This window comes from Neodiprion virginianus, chromosome 1 (assembly GCF_021901495.1).
Source record: "Neodiprion virginianus isolate iyNeoVirg1 chromosome 1, iyNeoVirg1.1, whole genome shotgun sequence".
Lineage (NCBI taxonomy): Eukaryota > Metazoa > Arthropoda > Insecta > Hymenoptera > Diprionidae > Neodiprion > Neodiprion virginianus.
Genome location: NC_060877.1, coordinates 2,808,662 through 2,830,000, shown reverse-complemented (window position 1 = coordinate 2,830,000; position 21,339 = coordinate 2,808,662). Strand labels below are relative to the sequence as shown.

Below are 21,339 nucleotides of genomic sequence, written 5' to 3'. Positions count from 1 at the left end.
AAAACTACTATTCACTAGTCAGCGTGTTTCAGATTCTAATGCTCACAAGGGAACGCTTCGTTTCTCATATCATACGATTTGTAATATTACACATATGTAAAATAAGTTTCATAAGTTTCTAATTAAGTACCGTTATCATCAATCTTCGTTCTGCTTGTTAGTTAATTTTTTTTTTGTTTTTTTGTTTGTTTCCTCTCAGCAGTTTCTTATACAATTTACGCAATCTCACCGTGATTATACAATTCGTCCGATCGTCACCGCGGAGGGGAATGATTATTTTTATTTGATTTGAAACTCGAGGGCAACTCGTGATGTGGTTCCTTGTACGAACGATAGAATCCAAAATGATCTGATCGATATATTTATGTGTTGTAATTACGTATGAACGAGGAGGGTGGATAAAATAAAATGATAATAATTTATGTAGCGATTGTATATGCGTCTGTGTGTACGTATAATAATATATACCTATATATAATATAATTCGAAATGTGTGTGTGTGTGTGTGTGTGTGTGGTTTTTTTCTCTTCGCGTGTATTGTGTTTTACAACTACTACGTATAGTTAATACGAATATTAGATTTCATATCTACGGAAAGGTCTACCCTGACACCAAATTACGTATTTAATGTACTAATTAGAGTGAAATACTCGTCCGGTTAGTTTTCGTGTACGCACGGCACACCTTCGTTAGGTGGCTGCGTTGCTTGCATAGTCTTGTTCAGGGTGGAAAAAAAATGCTGTACAAAATTGGTATAAACCAGAAAACGAAAAATAAAAAAAAATAAAAAAAACACCATAATAATTAGAACGAGACGATAATAGGATTACACGTGATCGTTCGTATGGATTAAATAATAGAGAAAAACTTGAACGCGTTTCAACTTGAACACAGTAAAATTCTCGATAATATTATGGACACAAAATTAACATGACAAATAACGCTACGCTGCGCATAGTGGTTTGACTTGAAGCGTCAAAGAATTTTTGGGATTCTATTAATTATATGATATAAATTTCCGACACATTATTTATGTATTTTCATACACTTATGTAAACGTCTGATTCCCGAGAAAAGAGAAGATGAACATTTTACCTAATACACCAAAAAAGAAGAAACAAAATTGTGCACGCTGTTGGAATTTAGAAGTACTTGTAATTCAAATCAACGTTCAACATACCGATTGTGAGCATTTTACGCAGTACGTAGGAGAATGAAATATTTCTATCATTGCATTGAAAAAAAAAAATACCTATGCCGAGAAAAATTGTTACCTCATCTCGACGATCGTCCGACACTCGACGTTTGTTGTGTCAAAAATCAAACAGCATCACACCGTGAGAAGTAAAAAATTGTTCCAGCATATTGTTACACGATCGACTCGCCAGCACGCGGATAAGATTTTTATACATTAACGAATTAAACTCCGAAGACAAACACAACTTAATTTCAATTGCACGTGATTGTATGTGTTATATGTATACATACATTATATACATAAACATATATGTATAGAATATAATAGTAATATATAAAGGTACCGATTTTACGAAACGCTCTAATTAATTTATATGCGCTATAATAATTAGAAAACAACCAAGAAATAATAATATGTATATCAATGGAAATATACAGACAACACGTATCGTTTTAACATGAAAAACACGAGTGAGGTGTAAAAAAAAAAAAATAATAATAAAAATAAAATTAAGAAAAAAAACAAAAAAAAAACAAAAACTAGAAAAGAAATAATAATAAAAATTAGAACAAAACACGATCTTCTTCGAATATCGCGTAATAATGGCCCTTTTTCTAACGCTGCACACCGCGTGACAAACGTTGCACACATTAATATGTGTATACGTGTGTAACATAAATAATTATATTACTTCGACTCGAGTCAGCGAATTATTACATACATATATATATATTATATGTATATGTAGCTTAGGGACGAAATACAGTGGACGTTGTGCACTTACTTCGAGTCGCAAGCTGTGCACATCTTCCACGCCTGCGTCCGTGTGTGATTGCGTATTGTTGCGTTTGCGCATTAACAATTAACATGGGGTATTCGCTTGGGTGCGGAATACATCCCGACATACGTATAACATAACGCATAAACACAACACAATTGATACTGCACGCACCCTATATAATATTAGGTATATCATTCGGAGGTACGATAAAAAATACCTCGCAACGCACTCGGCCTCACCACTTACTGGTACATGTTGTACAGTTCCACTTCGCGTTCGCCGTAGGTGCGATTGCAACGAGCGTCCTCGCGTAACTCGGCACTCCGTTCCTTCATATATATACATGCATACATATATATATTTTTATTCCTCTTCTTCCCTAGATCCCGATTTCTCGTCAATCCTCAATAATTCGCCGCGCGTCTCTGCCGATTTCAACAAAATTCTACATTCTACAAGGAATATCAGTCAGGCTCCGGCGGCCCTTCAAATAGACAAACACGCGCGCTACTTTCGCGCGCGGTGCTGTTAGTAATTCGGGACCGGCCAGGTAAGTACGTAGTTGTGGGTGTAAGGTTTCACTCGTTATCATAATCGTCGTCTTATAGTCGTTGCCGTCGTCGTCGCCGCAGGTGATGTGGGATGATGGATGCTCGCAGTCGGCCAGACGCGGCATTCCCCGCAATGTAACGCGTGTAACGTACGCGCGACGCAAGCGCGGCTATTCGCGTACGTCGTACGTGTGAAAACGATAAAATGATAATAACTCTCGCTGCAGACTCGGGGCGGCGTTCGGTGTCTCAGTCGCGATCTCGTTCTATGTCGGTACCTTGCTGACCGCCTTGAGGAGGTCGCTCTGGGCCTTGTCGAGGCCGGTGACGTGGTGCTGCTGATGCTGAAGGGCGTTCTGCTGTTCCTGCTGCATTTTCGCCTGCTTCTCCTGCTGCTGCTGCTTCATCCTGTCCTGTTCCTCCCGCTCGCGCCTCGCCTGTTCGTTTATCTCCTTCACGGCTCGCAGCTCCTTCTTCAGCTTCATTCGCCGATTCTGAAACCATATCTTTATCTGCCTCTCGGTGAGACAGAGCGCGTGCGCGATCTCGATCCGCCGCCTCCTCGTCAGGTAGTGGTTGAAGTGGAACTCCTTCTCGAGCTCCAGCGTCTGGAACCGCGTGTAGGTCTGTCGCCCTCTGCGTCGCGGACACCCGTTCGGGCCTGTAACAGAGAAATGAGGAACTGGTATAAAGACGCGAATACGGAGTGAACGCCTCCCTCGAATCACGGCCCACGCTGCTATGCCGCAACATTCGCGCATTTTTCACCCTTTCGAGCCTTTATTTTTATTTCCCTTTCTCCTTTTTTCTTCTCTCTTACTTTGCCCCGCTTCGTAATTACTTCGGATCGAAAACTCGCGATACGCTACGAACGGAGCCAGACCACCTTTCCGAGCTGTTGTGTGGGTTACAGCAGAGGCAGGCACAGCCCGACGTGTTTACGAGTCACGAGGCAGTTTCTCAACCTGGCCACGAATCGATTCTAAGGATCTGACGCAAACTTAATTCATTAAAAATTTTTATTTCGTTTGAACACAAGCTTGTAACATCGGTGCCTTCGGCGTGGGCAAGCTGTGTAAGGTATGAGCGAAACACGGCAATCAACTTGTGTAACGAACACGAATATATAGTATTTTACATCGCGTACCGCTAATTACCTTTCTCAGGAGAGATACTTCTTGTTTACGACCTTTCATTTATCAAATAACAAAATCTTTGGATACGGTCAACTCTCCCCGGCCCTCGGTAATATACGTAGAAATAGGGGGTGGGAGAGAGATCTGTATCGAGTAGTTTTTTCCTTTCTGTTCACTCGTTACTTTCGTTTCCTCATGTTCTTTTTACCTTCTTTTCCTTTTCTACTTTGCTCTTCCCGCGAAGGCTACGGTGCGGCCACGACGTGTACCTCCTCCAATGTACGAGACGCGGTCAGGCACGATCTGGGTCTATACCCGGGTTGAGCCATGACGAAACTTGGAACGGAAAAGGGGAGACGGTAACGGAAAGAACGAGAGAGAGAGAGAGAGAGAGAGAGAGAGAGAGAGAGAGAGGGAAAATGTTAAAAAGTTAAGAAAAAGGAAAGCCTCGTGCGGTTCGAATTTCCACTTACGCGGTATAGCGCCTCAACTTTTCCCATTTCTCAACTGGTGTCCACCCTTCCTGGGGGTACGAGAAGACCGAAGAGAGTCTCTTTTTTTACGCTCTCCCTCGCTCTTTCTATCTTCTAACAAAAGGGTAATTCCGGATGGGCGGTTTATTGCAGGGGTTGAGGAGCAGTAAAAAAATATCAAGGGAAAAAAGGAAAGCTGAAAAAGAAAAGAGAACGAGAGAGAGAGAGAGAGAGAAAGAGTGACTGGATGGGGTTCCAGAAGGGGGGAAAGAAAGTTTCGGAAAATTCCTTGAAAAAGTTTCGATCCGTTGTTACGACGACTGGACGATGAACCCTTTTCGAAAATTCACCTACTCTGCATTGACATAATCGCAGAACGACTGCTGGAACTTGCCTGACTTTCTCTAAAAGAGTCAAAGTCGTAAACACCCCGATGACACGCGGCCCGAGTCGATGCCGTAGTATACCGAACACTAACAGCAGACCGGGGGACTGACCATTTTTTACGATGTTTGGGTACCTAAACTTTATCTCCTTGCCATCGGACGGCCGTTATAAAAGAAACTTCCAGGTAAACACCTGCCTGAACATAACGGCGTTCGAACCATATTTATGAAAAAAAAAAAAAAAAAAAAAAAATGGAAGAAGCACGCAAAGGTTAAATTAGAGTAACTACCATACACATATATTACCGTTCGCGAACTAAAAACGTTAACAACCCTCTCCGGCGGCCTTTCCCTCCTTCCTCTGCGCGTTCCGAGATGCAAATCGAACCAACCGACTAACGCCTCGTCTGAGTTTGAAATAATACATAATGGAAGTTGCGAAGCGAGCAAGAGGACAGGCGGTAAGATCCGAGATGTTCGAGGCGACTCGCCAGCTCGGCGGCGCCGTGACGAGCATCCAACGCAATTCTTTTTTCTCGAACTCTCGTTCCACGTCCACCACGCTATCGGGTCTAAAACCCGGAGGCAGTCCGTCCTTTTCGTAATCGTAAATACATACCGAGGCATGCACCTCGCGTTCCCACACACACACACGCACGCGCCATGCACGCCACGTGGCAGTGTGGTGAGACCCTTTTCTAACTTATCGTCACGGGGTCGTTATGCCGCCTGTTCGCAACTCGGTGCAAAACGACGCGTCTTACAGCTGCAGAGTTCATAGCACCTCTGGATATTTCCAGCATGCACGGTATACGGCCTTCGTGGAAGGCGTGAAAGAGCTACGCGCGCGAGCATATCGGGTTTATGGAAATCGCAAGGCAGACCGAAGTTTGCCACGATTCGCGATCTTCCGTGCACCGGAGAACCCCCTGTTAAATTCGCTTCCCGGAACATCACGGCTTACAGAAAACCTGCACACTGACCCGACGGTTCAAGGATTGGATCAATGACGATGGAGCGAAAGGATCGGGAACTTTCGTCCATATCTCGGCTACTCTGCGGCTGCATCGGGATAATGACGTCCGAGATTTTCTTATCGAGGTCAAAGGTATTCCCGGGGAGCAAACAGCTCGTTGCCGAGGTTGTTGTTCGACCGTCTTGCGTCCAGGACGCGGGCCGGAAGGAAGAAGCTGACCGGTGGTTGTTGGTCGTTCTTCCTCGGGCGGCGACGGAAGAGGAAGAGGTTTGTTTTCAACGGGTTAACGAGGGTTGGGGGGTGAAAATCGCCAAGGGCGAGGGTTCCTCCTGGCCGGAATGCCGGGAGCGCCGATATTGAATTCAACATGGCCGTTCGCCGCAGTCCTCGACGCCGCTCTCGGGTTCAAACGTGTGCGTGCGACGTAGTGGCGGGGGAATTTTCCCGAAGTTTCACCCCCGCAGCCGGCGTTCGCGAGGGGCGGCGGTCGTCGGGCAAAGTCTGAGGGAGGAGAGCCGCCGGATCCCGGAGCCACGGTTGCCAAGGCAACGGCATAGGGGCGACCATTTCATCCTGCTGACGGCAGAGGCGTCGGGGGTTGCGGGGGAGGTAGAACGTCTATGGCGGTAGCTGCACACCGGCCATAAATATATCTGAGGATATCAAGGTGCGCTGTGCCGGCTATCAAAAATAAATTCAACGAAATTAGCCTAATGCGAGATTTATTTAGATATCCGGATCCTGCGCCCTTCCCTTCACCCCGACTCCCATATCCTCGGATCACTCCCTTCCTCGAAGTTGACCCTGCTCCTTTTTCCCCGCGCTGTACACGTAACCCGCACACTTTCCTCCCGCTGCTACTGCAGGCCTGACTCGCCTTGCGGAAAATTCACGGAGGGGTTGGAGGAGCGACTTTACTTATGGCTTTACTTATATTATACACGGGGTTGGCAGGTTGCGAGGATTTCTCTACTCGTAGGTTACACGAGTACACCAATAACACTGGAATGAATGATTATTCGTCGGTTGGAGGAAGTACGTACGCGATATTCGCTGTTACGAACCATATTTGAAATGTGATCAAGAAGGGTGGGGGGGGGGGGGGGGGGGGGGGGAGGGAACGACGGGGTGAATTGTCTCGAAAGAAAATTGTATCAAATCATTTCCCCATTTCGGCTACAACTGCCTGATGCGCTTTTTCGTGTTATAGGTATAGCTGAGCCATCGGTTCAGCGTCGTTGTCGCGGTTATCGGATCTGATTTTCTTTAACCGAGCGTTATGAGCCGGGACACGTAAATCTTCCCTGGTAAACTTTCATGGTTTGATGAAGCTGAAGATACTGCTGAATTTAGTATGACTCAGGTATCTTTCGCGTCGATCTGACAGACAAGACAGAGTGAGGAAAAAAAAAAAAAAAAATGAAGAAACCAGCGAGAATAAAATTGAAAAAACTGCACAAGTATGCAACCATGCAACAATTTTTTCACACCTATCTTATCGATTCATGAGACGTGACTTTGAACACTCCGAATTGAATTTCCCTCTCAACAAGCTGTAGGCTCGTAAAATTTAATTTAACAAGCAATCAAAGAATAATGTTGCGTTTTCAAGACGGGTCGAGTTTTCAAAGCACAAAAAAAAATATAAAATTATTCTTCTTCGATTCGAAAGGACTGTAATTTTCCCGTTACTCAACTTCTGATAAATGCACGCGCACACGCGTATAATACGAAAAAGAAATCGACCTGTACCAAATAAAACGCCGAAACAACATTGAGTACGAGGAGAAAAAAAAAACGAAGTGAAATCTTGCGAGCAATAAAATCCGTTTGAGCGTTATTAGCAAGCCACTAATTCAGGCTCCCGATCGCGAATTTGTCTCGTACTGGATATAAACCGTGGTGGCGGTGGCAGGGGTGGGGGGATGGGGGGGGGAGGAGGTCCAAAAGACGCAATTGATCCCCCGTCGGCGGCAGGGGTGAAGGGGGGAGGGGGGAGGGGGGGCTAGGAGGGTTAATTCGCGCTGGAGACTATTTAGCATTTTGCCTCTGGAGATTTAAACTGGTTAAAGTTACGGTTGACAGCGGCTCGGAGGTGTCTGGAGCCGGAGTCGAGGTAAGGGATGAGAGGCGGCGGCGGACGGGGGAAGAGGCGGAGGTATGTAGCGGTGGAGTGGTGCGGCCTGCGCCTAATTGCAGCCATATATTAAGTTTAATATCTGCTTTCGGTTCTCGCGAGCTGCAGAAGCCGGGCTGCCGACGCTGCGAGGGGGTTGCGAGGTGGCTGCGGAGCCGCGGATATTGGGGAAGTTTGCTCGGCTGCGTGCCTCTCGCGCGGAACCCCCGTCGATATCCGACTCTCCACCCCCCACCCCCCCTTCCGTCCCCGCCCCCGCCCCCTCGGCGGAAGGCCCGAGCCAAGATATCTCGAACGGCAATAAATCGTCGCGCTACGGTTAACGTCAGAGTCAGCCCTCCTATCTCCCCGCTCTTCACTCTTCGCTCTTCGCTACTCGCTCTTCACTCTCTGCCGTCCACCCACCCACCCCAACCCCCCGATCGAACCCCTCCTATAGCCCGTGTACTCACGTTCGCAGACATAAAGGCACTCTCGATGCCGCATTGAAAACAGCTTTCCTTCGCTCATCCATCCCCCCGTTTTCGAGGAGCAGCAGCAACCGCCCAACCCTCCAGTTTCTTACACTCGATATCCATCCCGGCAATACTTGGACGCGGAAAATTCGGTCCCGAAACAACGCCGGGCGTCTTGTATACTCGCACCCTTGTTTTAAGGGGGTCGATGGTGGATTTCAGGATCTATTTTCCCGGCTAGTGCAGCATGGGTGAGGCTTCTGTACCAGGTACGTGGAATAGATTTGTCGCAAGGTTGGTTCAATTGGTCTAGAAAATTTGATCTGCGGTTTAACTGCGCACCTTCGTGTTATACCTGCGATAAAAATAACTACCGCCATCATCATTGGCGGTTATCGTTACGTTTTAAGATCACCTCAGCAACGCCGAGTTCCAACTTATTAACCTGAAACGAACGATAATTATCGCAGCATGCAAGTGTTGCTTCAGACGGCTTCGACAATTAGCGGATTGTCTTAGACGGGTATGAGTGTAATAAAGTTTTCAAATAAAACAGACCTTTCAGCGAGTCGCAATCGCAAGCCGCGTGCCAGTGAAACATTCTCTCAGCCATCGTGCAGCTGCATTTTTTCCCAACTCATTCTTATTCTTTCGGATACTTTCACGTTGCGCAAATATACTTCAGGATCGAAGTATCGCCCGAATACCCGGAATCGATATATGTAGCTGGTACCCAGATTCTCTCCGGCTCATCCCGCGATAAACTTCCATTCGTCGGGGGAATTCAGCGTCAAAAACGAGAAAGTCAATCGGTTCGGGGGCGAATCGTATTCTCTGAAAACCGCGGCTTGGCGTGGAATTGTAAGTGCCTATTTATCGGTTCGAGAAAAAGGGAAAGGAAAACAAAAAAGGAGAGGTAAAGGAAATATTCAGAATCTGAGGAGGACCCGACACCAACCAGTCTTCGAACGCTTATCCCCCGGCCGATAAATTTTTCCCGGCTTGAAAATGACGACGAACGACGTACGAAAGGATCATTCTCGTAAATCTTTACCGTCGATTAACCTTCCGGACCACCGTCACTCGGCGGAATTCTATCACGGAGAAGTATAACTTTAAGAATACGACACAAAAACAATACGGTCAGGTTAACGAGCGCTCAAACCCGTCGGGCTGATCGTAATTGACGTTTACAGAAATAGTGCTGAAATTTTAGAGCTCGATTTTTTTTTTTATCTTCAAGAAATGGACAAAACTTTTCGTACTTCTGAATCGCGAAGAAAAGTTTGGATGTATCTTGATAGCGTGCCATGTATAGTACCAAGGAAATATAATCGTCGAAGTAGTATTTTCACAGGGTAAAAAGGCAAAGAAAGACCGTATCCTCCTAGAGAAGAAGTATGCAAGGTAGTAAAAATGTTCCGACGTTGTGTGGAAAATGGTACAAGAGCAAAGCCATGGTTCATTGGTTGGCGGAATCCGATGGGACCGCAGAAACGATTAGCCTCGGCTCCCGCGTTGCGGCGAACCATTGCCTTCTTACTCCGCGTTCGCCTTGTCGGCGAAGTCTCGAGACCGTCTGAGTTTTTCACTCGCGTGGGATTTCACGCTCCGGCAGCGAGTCCGCGGGGCTAAATTAAGCCGTTACACGATATTTATACCTATAGATGTTAATGCGGCAGGCGAGGAGAAGGAGGAGCTCGGAAAGGGGGAGAAAAAGGCATATTTTGAAATAAGCTGCAATTTGTTTAAATTGCGAACGCGGCGGCTCTCGCCAAATGGGGGAGAAGAATAACGGGAAATATGGGAACGAGGAAATGGAAGCCGCGGAAAAGTCTTGTATACCGATTTTACACCGATGTGCAGAAGAAGTTATCGGCTCTACCGACGAAGCCTCGGCTCAGCCGCGAAGATCCCGGGTGGTTGTGGTGGTGGGCGAACGGGCGAATGTTGAGTTTCACCTCAGGTAAAGCGATTACCACCGAGGTCTCCTTCACGGTTCAACGACGAATGAACTTGTCAACGACCTTTCGTCCCCGCGTTCCGATTACACGTGAAAATCATCCATTCCTCCCACTCGTCTCCCACCCTCAATTAGCACAGACACACATTGCCCGTACCGCCAAGCTTCGAGTCATTTTCCCACGCGTGAAGACCGATTCTTTGCCGCTGAGACCAGAGCCATCGTCATCGTCATCCCCCGAAGTGCGTTGTCTCCGCAGTTCCAAGCCGACGAAATAGCCTGACAAATTTATTTACGTACTCCTTCGGCAGGTTCGTTGCTCGCTTAAATCCTGATCAACGAATCGAACCAGCAAACAGATCGATCAATCGAATGACTGGCTGCGCGGGCTCGACCACCAATAACGCCAATTTCCATTCGATTCGTTCTCACACGTTGGGTAAGTCTCAGGATTTACGGTCCTCGAACGGTGAGAATGATACGATGAATTTGACAGTGATCGATGGCTAGACGCAGACGCCCGGTACCGTATTGTTGGATCAGACTTTGTGTCAAGACTTTCCTCGTAGCTTCCAATTCTCGATTTCGATGTTCTTAGGACTCGGAGTAACGACTGTATGTATTTGATTGCGGTTTCAACACTCGAGCTGCGCACGGTAATTGCCAACCATGCGCCTGCACTCTCAACGGTTAATAGTAACGTGTCATGAATGCTGATATACTACCGAAGTGTCACTTTTAAACATCACCATTGGCTCCTACACGGCCGGCTCTACCACACGCCACGTGTGCCCGACGCTATTATCGTAACGTAACAACAACCAGCGGCACCGGTTTACCATAAACGTTTCGGGAGCAGCGGTTGCACGGTCTGTAAACCAAAGTCGATTCACGAATCTCTTCTCCTATCCTACTGCACAAAATTCCAACCCTTCTGTCCCTTTTCTCGTTGCCGTAACCATTGGCGAGGGTTACATACAGAAAAATGGGATTTAAATCGAGGGTAAAGAACTCCGCTCATCGCAAATGGCAGATTCACTCCGTTGGTGAGAACCACGGTAAGGTGAAGCAGGCTTAGCCGGGTTCTGCGAGGATCTAGACTCCGGGAGAAAAGCATTGGTCCAATGGTGAGAGCTGAGCGGGTGAGAGACGGCGAAGAGAATCCGAGCGTCCATCACGCCTGGCAATAGACTTAAATCCTGATTGGTTGGACAGCTCATTCCATCCCGGCTCCGTGGATGTGCAGTGGTGTGTGTACACCGGGCAATAAAGGATTCCGACAAGGATGGATGGCCGAGGGGAGGGAAACAGCAAGAGGGCTTCCATTGTTCCCAGCGGTATCCAACGCCATCCAGAGCTGTCCGTAAGGGTGCGTCCTATTATCGGGCGTGTATCGCCCCCACACGAACACGTCGAGAAATATAATAGTGGCGATGCAGGGACGAACCGAACCCCATATGCACGGATGCGGCGCCGTCGGATCGTAGCTTGGATTCTCTTTACGGTGAATCGCCTAATCGCACATTCCTACACGCCGAGTCGATGCGGTAATTTCTTTTTTTCTTTCCGCCTCTTTTTCTTCTCCATATTTTATCTTATCTCGTCGTCCTTCTCCCTCCTCACCACCTTGGCGATCATTTTACGGCAGTCGAAGGGTATTTCGCTCAAGGATATGGAAATTTCGGTGGCGCTTACCTCGATCAGTCCGATTTATTCGCCAATTTATCGAAACCTTATCGCGACTGCGATTTTGCAGCCCGTTAATTGGCTCGTTTAATCCATTGTAGTGTACAATATGCACGGTGCACGTAATATACTATACTTCAATACGTCTTGGAATGTTTTTTATCTTTTCTTTTTTTGTTCTGTACAGTAAATTGTTGCGATAAGGCAAGAGAGGGCGGGGAGAAAGAGAAGCAGGGACCACCGCACCAGCCTATTGATACAGTCTGGACTTGAATGAATGAATGACTTCTTTGTTCTCCGCTCATGGACCTGTTCATGTTAAACCACGCACACGTCATTGCTGCTCAATGAGATTGTGTGAACGTGAGATGAACGAGAGGACGACGTACACGCATCACGAACGGTTGGATCTGAGCTCTGGAAATAAGCAACGAGGACGGTACTGGCAGAGAAGAAAAAAAGAAATTACTCTCTCCGTCTATGTATATGTAAACCGAGCGAAAATAAAACACTGAATTCAAGTTACGTGCCTACTAAAAATACAATTTCAATTCCCAAAGTGGCTACAAGGAAGGTTTCCGACCTCTCAAAGCTGCGATCCATCCCCGAAATTTTTTCCATTCGAATGCACGACTTTCTCGATACTTAGAAAGAGTACCTTGCGGCGATCTTGGGTCAGATTTAGTTCAAGATTTAGAATCCAAAAAAATTTATCAATAATTTTTCACCTTTCGATATAACCTAATTAAATGTCTTATTGCAAAATTCGACGCCTTATAGATTCGTTTCGATTTTTAAAGGTTGAAAGTTACAACTCGCAAGCAAACGGTATTAAGAACATTTTACTCCGTTCGCAGATTATTATTCAAAAAATAATCCAACTAAATCCGAGCGGAGAACTTCCCTCCTGAGTTTACAAATTGCTATTTTACGACAGGGATAGATCCCCGCTAACAACCCCCTACTTGAATGCATTGGTTGGAAAGTCGTCGAGGGCAGGCGTGACTTTGAAAACACAAGAGCCAACCCGACTGCGCGTTACAGGCTGCAGCAGTTTCGAAACTAAATGTAATCTCGCATGTATACGAGAGTAGAAGGGAGTCACCGGTGGCGGCGGTGACTCGCCTTGGGATTAGATTTTAATTTCAAAATAAATGATGACATATTGAAACGAAGCCGAGGCTCCCTCGCGGGGGGTAGTTTCGCGCACCCTACAGGCTCACCTACACGTCCGTGCGCGGGTGAACGTGTAACACGCAAAAATGTATGGGTACGCATCGGCAAAGAACAGCGGCGGTATTCCACCCCCTCCCCCGACCCCCTTCCTCGCCGTCTGTCTGTCTACCCCTGCAGGAGCAGAGAACAGCACCTTCTAATTACAGCCCAGCGCAACGTTTTCCTACCAGTTCCCCCATATTGCCGTCACCCCCAGCCGTCGTTGGGTACAAATGCCACCGTGCTGTTTTACGTAATGAAACAACAACAACAACAACAATAACAACAGCAACAACGGTATGAACGAAAAGAAGAAAAAAAAAAAAAAACTTACCAAGTAAATATGTCAAATACGAAGAAAATGTTGTACAGAGGGTATAATTATACCTCTGATACGTGCTCGCTGGGTCCTCCTTGCGTTTGATGCACTTGCAGCAACACCGACTGTAATTTACGTCTTTCGACCGCACTCGATATACGTGAGGTACCATTGGTAGAAGGAGCTGGGTATGGTTGTTCAATTTTGAAAGGAACTCGACTCCGGAGTATACTTCCACCGTTTACGACCCCCTTAATTAGCCAGCCGTTGTGCACCCGGTTCGTCTATTCTAAACTCATCAGGCTGTGTCTGCGGGAGGTTTCGTTGTAGCTTTGAATGGAAGAAGAGAATAACAGAGATGCGGATCGAGATGATAAAAAGCGAGACAAAATTATTCGTTGCCAAATTTTCAACCAAGTTATAAGGTATTCAGCTGAACAAAGAATCGAAAAGAATGCAATCCGAGCGTGTAAATTTGTGCGTGGTTAAAAAGAAAAGAAGAATAAGAAGAACTGGAAACGAGACGAGGTAAAATGATGAGAAGGATATAAATTCGTTTCTCAAAATCCCGCGACGGGTCTTGGAATAAAAATAATACGCACGTATAAATTGTCTTAACGCGGTTGAACCGCAGCGTCCAACCTTGGCCGAACGTCTACATTCTACCAAAGATACGCGAACACGAGACAAAATGGATCGCGAGGAACAAGTTGGCGTCCCTTTATGGAGGATCCCGCTGTTTTTTTAGACAAATCAAAAACCGCGACCCGAAAAATACCTCGACGAGTCCGGGCCTCGTCCTCGATCCTCGGAGCTCCTCCTCCATCTTCCCGTTTGGCCCCATATATTTCCCAGCAGGTCGTAATATCGCAGCCTACGTTCAATCTACCGGCGAGCTCGTACCTAGGCGCGTACCCCCGCAGGTATTCCCCGTCCATACGCCCCGGGAAAAGAATTTCGTCGAAGAACGGTCATACATTTTTTCTATTTTCCTTATCCCTCCCCACCCTCTTGACGCTATTGAAAGAAACGCGGAGGGCGCGCGGTGAGAAACGCCTGCATCACCCCGACGTAACGTTTAATCAGGCCACGTTGCGGCTTTACGATATTGGTCGTCTCCGCACGCACCTAAACCGCCCCCGCCACCCACCCAGCTTCCTGGTTTTCCGCTCGGGCTAAACCCTCCACCCCCTCGGCGGCCGCCTCCTGCCGCAGACCTGGAAGTCGAGGTGCTGGATTGCTAACTGTGTTTGCCCGCCCGACTGCGGAGGGTCGTTGGTGGGTACCTACCAGGGGTTCGCCCGAGGAGTACATATTGGCCGAGCTATTACTGCCCCATCAAAATGTCGCCACCGCTTGTAAATCCGGGCGCAGTCGGGAGAGCCACGCATATGCCGAAGAACTGGACAAATTTTACCGATGCCATCTCGGTTACGCATTTTTCACAAAATCGGAAAACAGCTAATCAACGAGAAACACAACAGATGTACGAATTTCAAATTCAATATCATTGATTGACTTTAGACTTGAATTGCAAACAACGAATGGGAACTTTGCTCGCGCTTTTGTACTCTCAACAAAGCATTTATTTTCAGGTAAAAAAAAAGTTACCCTATTGTGCGGAAACGACGCCTGGAACATGGTCGGAGAATTTCAGATTCCAAAAAGCGTCGTAACACCCGACTGGCAAAGGGTATTCGGAGGCACGCGCTGTTTGGTTTGGGAGCGAGTATCGCGTACAGGCGCCACATTGAAACACGATCGCGTAACTATTAACATACACGCACGCGTTTGGTACACATGTTTTGCAAAGGAGAATACGTAGTTACGCATACCGGTAGGACTGTCGCTACTCGACTGTTGCAAAAAGGAAGCAGAACTTTGGTCTTTGTTCCTTTCGTGGGAAGGAAACGAATGTAACAACACTTCGTGCTTGGTGCCTATATAATGTGAGTTTGAAAAACATTACTGGCGCTAATTTTAACCGCAACGTTATACCGCCTCGAGCGCGCTAAAAGAGCACACCACGAAACAAAGTGGAGTAGGTACCTGTTCGATGAAGTATGTTGTACACAGTTTGTAATAGCAAAACAGCGTTCAAGTAGTAGAATTAATGTTCAGATACGGTTGTCACGAAATTCCCTCAAGGCACGTGTTTAATCGTGAACCCCGACGGCAAGAAAATCAAGCAATTTATTTACGTCCGAAACTACCTTGTAATCGATTAGATCGTCGTAATTAGACGACTAAGAGCTCCGGCCTACAAGTAAACGACACGTTTGGGAAATAACAAAACGCTGAGTAATTATCATTACACGGGTTAAGATTGGGGCTCGTCGTATAGCTGTTTGGTCGATAGCTAACCGCGATATGACATCGCTCAAATCTACGGCGGTACGAGAGCCTGCTTGCAGGTTATTATTATAATTTTTTCCATTCCTCAATTTTCTTTATTACTGGTATCATGATTTTCTCTCTCCCTCTCTTCCTCGGGGGTAAAGCGCGCTTGGAATTTGAATAACGCGATGCGGTATCGGTATATAATATATTTTGATCACGGCTCGATAGCGAGGAGCAGTTTTATGGACCTCTTTGCGTCGTTCGAGGAAGAAGTGGAAGTAAGTAGGTGAAATTCTTACCCCGTTATCCCGGAAGAAACGCGTGGATATAATCCTAACCTCATCGAGGAATCGTACCGTATTTATTAATGAAAACGTGCAGGAAGGGGGCGGGGGTTGGGGTGGGACGGGATGAACGAGGAGGACCGAGGATCGACCCAGAAGAGCGTCGTAATCGTATACATACCACGAGCTGGCCAAACTGTACTTTGTCAGGGGGGGGGTTGGTGGAGGGGCAAACATATAATAAAAGCAGTATAAGATAGAGGAGGAGGAGAAGGAGGAGGAGGTGGTGCTGGCGGCCGAGGAAAGGGAGAACGGCGAACGGCGAAGAGAAGAAAGGGGAAGGAGAGACGTATAAAGGGGTGGCAGCGGGAAGAAACTCCCGCAGGAGTCCACCGGCCGCGTGTCTCGACCCACCCCTGTTCGCGGACAAAGAGATTCCCCGCCGCGCCCCGCGACTCGTTCCTCGGCGCATGCGCCGAACTAGTTCGAGCTCGTAACGATTCGACTCCCGTTTGAACCCCGCAGCCTCAAGCCCACCCCATCCTCATCCTCATCCTCAACCCCATCCCCATCTCCATCCCCATCGCACCCGCGGCGTTTCGGGATTCACGAACGTCCGTATTCACATACCCACGTACTTACATCCTCCACGTTATACGTAGGTATGTGTTCCTACTTCGTGTTATACGTATCATGTATACTTGTGTATGAACACGAATACACGGTCATGTGTGTTCCGGCTTGCACACAAGGGTGACATGGGTCAGGTGCAGAAGCGCATTGCGCCCCGAACAAGCTCTCTTGCAGGCTGCCTAGGGAGAAAAGCTGGGAATTGAGACTTTACTTTTTATCGGGGGATAAGGTCGTGATAACCTTTGTGAATAGAAGAAAACTGCGAGAGGACGAGAGAGAGAGAGAGAGAGAAAGCATCGTGGCGAAAAGTCGGCTTCGGTAGAACGTGCATATAGTCGTCCACCTGAATCCGCGGCCACTTTTACCAATCGAAAAAATCGTCCGCAAGATATCGCGACAAGGTTGGAGTAGCGCGATTTTGAGGTCGGAAAATGGTGCCATCGCATTAAATTTTTCCCTTGAAAAGACTTTCGGAGATGGTATAAAAAGGTAAGTACGGAAGCTGGGCGATAGCCGGCTCCGGAATGCTGCCACGCGGCATTGTTACAAGGAGTGGTATTTTCTTTCGTCGACGACGGAGGGTGAGGGTGAGGGTGAGTCGAAGTCGAGATAAGGTCGGAAGAATGAAGGTGTACGCTAATGCTTTCATTGCGGCCTTGGCAGGCTCGGGGTTTCCCTCATTAAACCTCGTGGCTCTTTGGGGAGACATCGAACTGGTTGGCAAACGTTAGCGCCGTTGTTTCAGCGGCACAAGTCTGCCGGAGCTGAACGGGGTAGCAAAAACCACCACCACCACCACCAACCGGCATCGCCACCATCAGTGGCCGGTGGTTCGGTAACGGGTTTGGGCAGAGAACGTCGCTGCGTACCAGCGTACCAGCGTGTAGGAAGCGCCCTCGGCTCAGCCGTCGCAGCCTTCACCCCCTTCTGCCACCCACGCAACCCATTTCGTATTGGCTATCTCGCGCCCGTAGATTACACCGAGACCCCTGGGATGCCGGATGGGGGTATCCCGAGGCCTCGAGGTGAGGGGCGGGAGGCGGAGGCTCCATTCACCCCGTCAGCCCCTGATGCCACTCTATATAGCTAAAGGTCTATATCGCGCGCCGTCAAGCTCGCCGGAATTGCTCGTCGCCGTGTTATGCAAACGGCCGCATTTGTTACGATAGTGCTCGCCGGGGGGCTGTACTACCCTGCCGTCCCGCTGCCTCCCTTCGCGGCCCGTTCCGAACCGGCTACGTCACGGTCCAAGAGTCGTTGGTGGCTACCGCGTTTCCTGGACAAACGTACCTCCACGTACGGTATAACATTTGCCGATTGGCCGGCCTGCACCGAACTATTTTATATCGGTTATTCGTGTATTTGCGCGCCTTTGTTCGTCCATATCTTCGTTTTCGCTGCCGCGATACGTGTATACGTTACCAGCAGGAATTTGCCGGAAAAAACCGGAGGGAAGGAACAATTTGTTTTTTTTTTTTTTTCTTCCACTACCTTCAGATATCGAAAAAGTTTCTCGACCAACTTTGGTGCTAGGATAGCGATCGGCTGAGGTTTTGTTAATTGGGTTTTTTCCCTATACCCATTCTCGAAAGATGAGAAGGGAGCTTTATGGCGAAAGACTGAAATACAGAAACTAATTTATAACTTGACAAAGTAACAGCTAGTGGTGGTAGTGATAGGAGAAGAGAGAAGCGCGAAGAAGAAAATGAATAATTAAACAAAATCCGGTTAATTTTCACACGAAGATCCGTGGCAGAGACTTCTCATCGTCGATTAAACCCGCGGTTGAATTCCAGACGCGATCGTAGACGCATCAGCGACAACAGCAGCAGCAGCAGCGTCAAGGAACAGCTGATATTAATTTCAGAGGTCGTCAACATCCCGCGATAAGGTTCAAAACAAACTTTGTTTGAAATAGTTCGGCGAGATTAAAGCAATCTGGACAAGGTAGGAAGACGTGCGGAGGGGGTGAAATTTTGATGCCAGTCTCGTGTATGGTGGTCATGGTTTATTATCGCAGCGGTACGGCAAATCGGTTGCACGTCTTGAGTTACCGATGCACTCGCGTAACACTCTGGCGAAAAGTTTGCCGGTTATCAGTAACGAGATTCGAACGGGAGACGCAGGAAAAGGAACGAAAAAACGCTTGGCCGCCGAACCGCAACTTGTCCCCGCAGAGTCCGATTGTCTCGCTTGACGCGGAATTACACGTGTAACTTGGAGTAATTGTGGATGTATGTGGACACAGAGACCTGAGCCGGACATTAACGCCGCGTAACGAGGCTGAGTGTATTATATCTACACAAAACGTTTGAACGCGAAACGTGATGATATGTACATATACGTGCGTACATAATACATAACATTATATAAACGCTTGAACAAAATGAAAATGAAGAACGTGCACATAACTACGTGATAATTAGAGTAATTTACAATTAATTTGGGTAATTAAGAACAGCGATTGAGTCATAAACCGCAGGCGTTGTTGTTACGCTCGCTCGAAATCCCCAACGAATATAAACTAAAAGTTGATAGAACACACTTATGCATATGTGTATAAATGTTGGTACGCACATGCGTGCGAGCGGTATCGTATTTTTATCCGTATCGACACTAAATAAAGTTTTATTCTTTTCCGGGGGTTGGTACGTAAATAGTACCATGAGACTATATATCTGGAAGTGATATATACGTACGCAAAATACTTGCACACTGCGCTCACCGCATTTGTGTTTTATCACATCAGATAGCCGGCATTGTCAACCGCATATAACGGCCGATTACCTGTAGAATTGAAAATTTACGTAATAACCATCTGAATTCTAACTCCAATGTTTGTACGACTTTGACTTAACGGAGTCAGTGTATTTAAAAATTTAATATCTGCAGTTGTAGATCGTTCGAAACCTTTTGCCAAATTTTGCAAAACGTATTTGACGGATCGGATAGTGAGTTTAGGGCGTAAAATAAGCTCTGCGATACTGAAATGTTAATTTGGTAACATCCTGAAGGGTGCGGCAATAAATCGACGGTTAAAGAAGTAATTTTCTTATTTCCAGTAAGATTCTATTTCTGCGAGTGCGCATCCGTTTCACGAAGATCGCTAGTGGGTAGATAAATCATGGACATAAATATGAAATTAGCATAAAAGAAACGAAAAGAAGAATAAGAGGATAAAAATTGTTCCGACGTTGACACGACGCTTCCGATTCCTCCATTGCTGCTCTACGACGAATAAAAATAAATAAAAAGAAACAAATAAGAGAAAAACTGTTACCGAAACGCGATCGAAATAAGAACAAGAACTGCGTTTCCGTTGGAATATGTATTATCATACAATATAATGAAGTCGCGATACCGCGGAGAGGAAGGCAGAAAATTTATTTCTGGTTGAATCCTGCGTTTCCGATCATACATATGTATACATACCTATACACGGTACACGCCACGAAGTCTGCTACGGGGCCAGAAAAAAAAAAAGAAAAAGAAAACCACCGACGGTAGTACAAACAGATTTGAATTAATGCCGCGTAGGAAGAGCGTTGGATCTCGGAATAACGCGTAGCTGCTCGATTATTTACTCGAAGAAAGAATACCAAGGTAAAGAGAAAAAAAAAAAAAAGGAAAAACGAGAGACGGGGTAAAAAGGAAAAAGCTCTCGATCAAGGGCGCGCGGTCTCTAAAGATTTCCAATCCGCGCACGTACAGCAGCGGATCTTCCCACTAAGTCTCGAATCAGTATACGAGGTACTTTGTCACCGATCTCGATAGCCACACACGCTCTTTATAGGTACCCACGAATCATGTCAATACGTAGTCAATGTGGCTGTGCGTTTGCGAACGGTTAAAATAAGTCGTTCGATTAGCATAATTACACCGGCAATGTATACTCAAGTATTATCATGCATAGCTCAACATCGCTGAGGTTTTCTGCCCGGTGGCGGAATTCAGTTGCACGTCTGAATACCATCGGTTAAAATTGTTATTGAACAATCAAGTCCGGTAAATAAATGCCCATATACACAAGTTGCAATTTCTATTCCCGTTACCCCCGATGCCGAAGGTACGAGCACCGCGTATTATAACTACTGGTAATTCGATGCATGGCCTCTGAAGATGCCCGCTTTTCATCCTCCCGATGTAATTCCACCTGCACAGTTATGCACCTACACTGCTCGAACGAACTCAACTTGGTATACGAGCAGCGATGACTTGCCTCGTATGCCTTTTTTCCGTCGCGCATTATAGAGATAACGTTGACGGAATAATTGCGGTAAATTGGTACAGGATGATAATTACCCACTTCTGCAAAAGCATCCACAGTTGAGTGCCTTCCTATCTTCTACTTGTTCACCTCGGAATTAAGAGCGAATATTATTGCCATTATTATTATTATTATTATTATTTTTGTTGTTGTTGTTGCTGTTATTATTGTTACTAGCTGTATTTACAAGCATGGTCTTATATCCCCAGAATGCAAAGTGAGATGTCATGAGAAGAAAGAAGCTGCATTACAGATAAATGTCGCGGCGCATACATCGCGTGATTGGCAACTTATAGTTAATTGCATTGAAATTCGTCCAACTGTATTTTAATGCGAGACATAGAATGAACGTTGATTCTTAACCACGGATCGATTCCAGAGGTTACTTGGCTCCCGATGAAATTTGGCAAAACGGAGAGATCGAAGGAGTGAAGGAGAGACGAGCTGACGGGGGTGAAAGTTGGGTAACGGCGTGGAATTTGAAGGAAAACTAAATTCCGCGTTTTTACCATTTTACGAGGGAACTGCGTGCAACGCAA

The 21,339-nt window shown here is 46.7% G+C and overlaps 1 protein-coding gene across 2 annotated transcripts in view; it reads right to left on the bottom strand.

The window, feature by feature from the left end:
• Positions 1–1,787: 1,787 nt before the first annotated feature.
• Positions 1,788–21,339, bottom strand: part of LOC124307496 (homeobox protein abdominal-A homolog) — a 29,129-nt gene continuing 9,577 nt past the window's right edge. For both annotated transcript variants that reach the window (XM_046769243.1, XM_046769335.1), the window contains exon 3: positions 1,788–3,191. In XM_046769243.1, the coding sequence (XP_046625199.1) occupies positions 2,797–3,191 (395 nt within the window). In that variant the 3' untranslated portion in view covers positions 1,788–2,796. The remainder of the gene's footprint in view (positions 3,192–21,339) is intronic.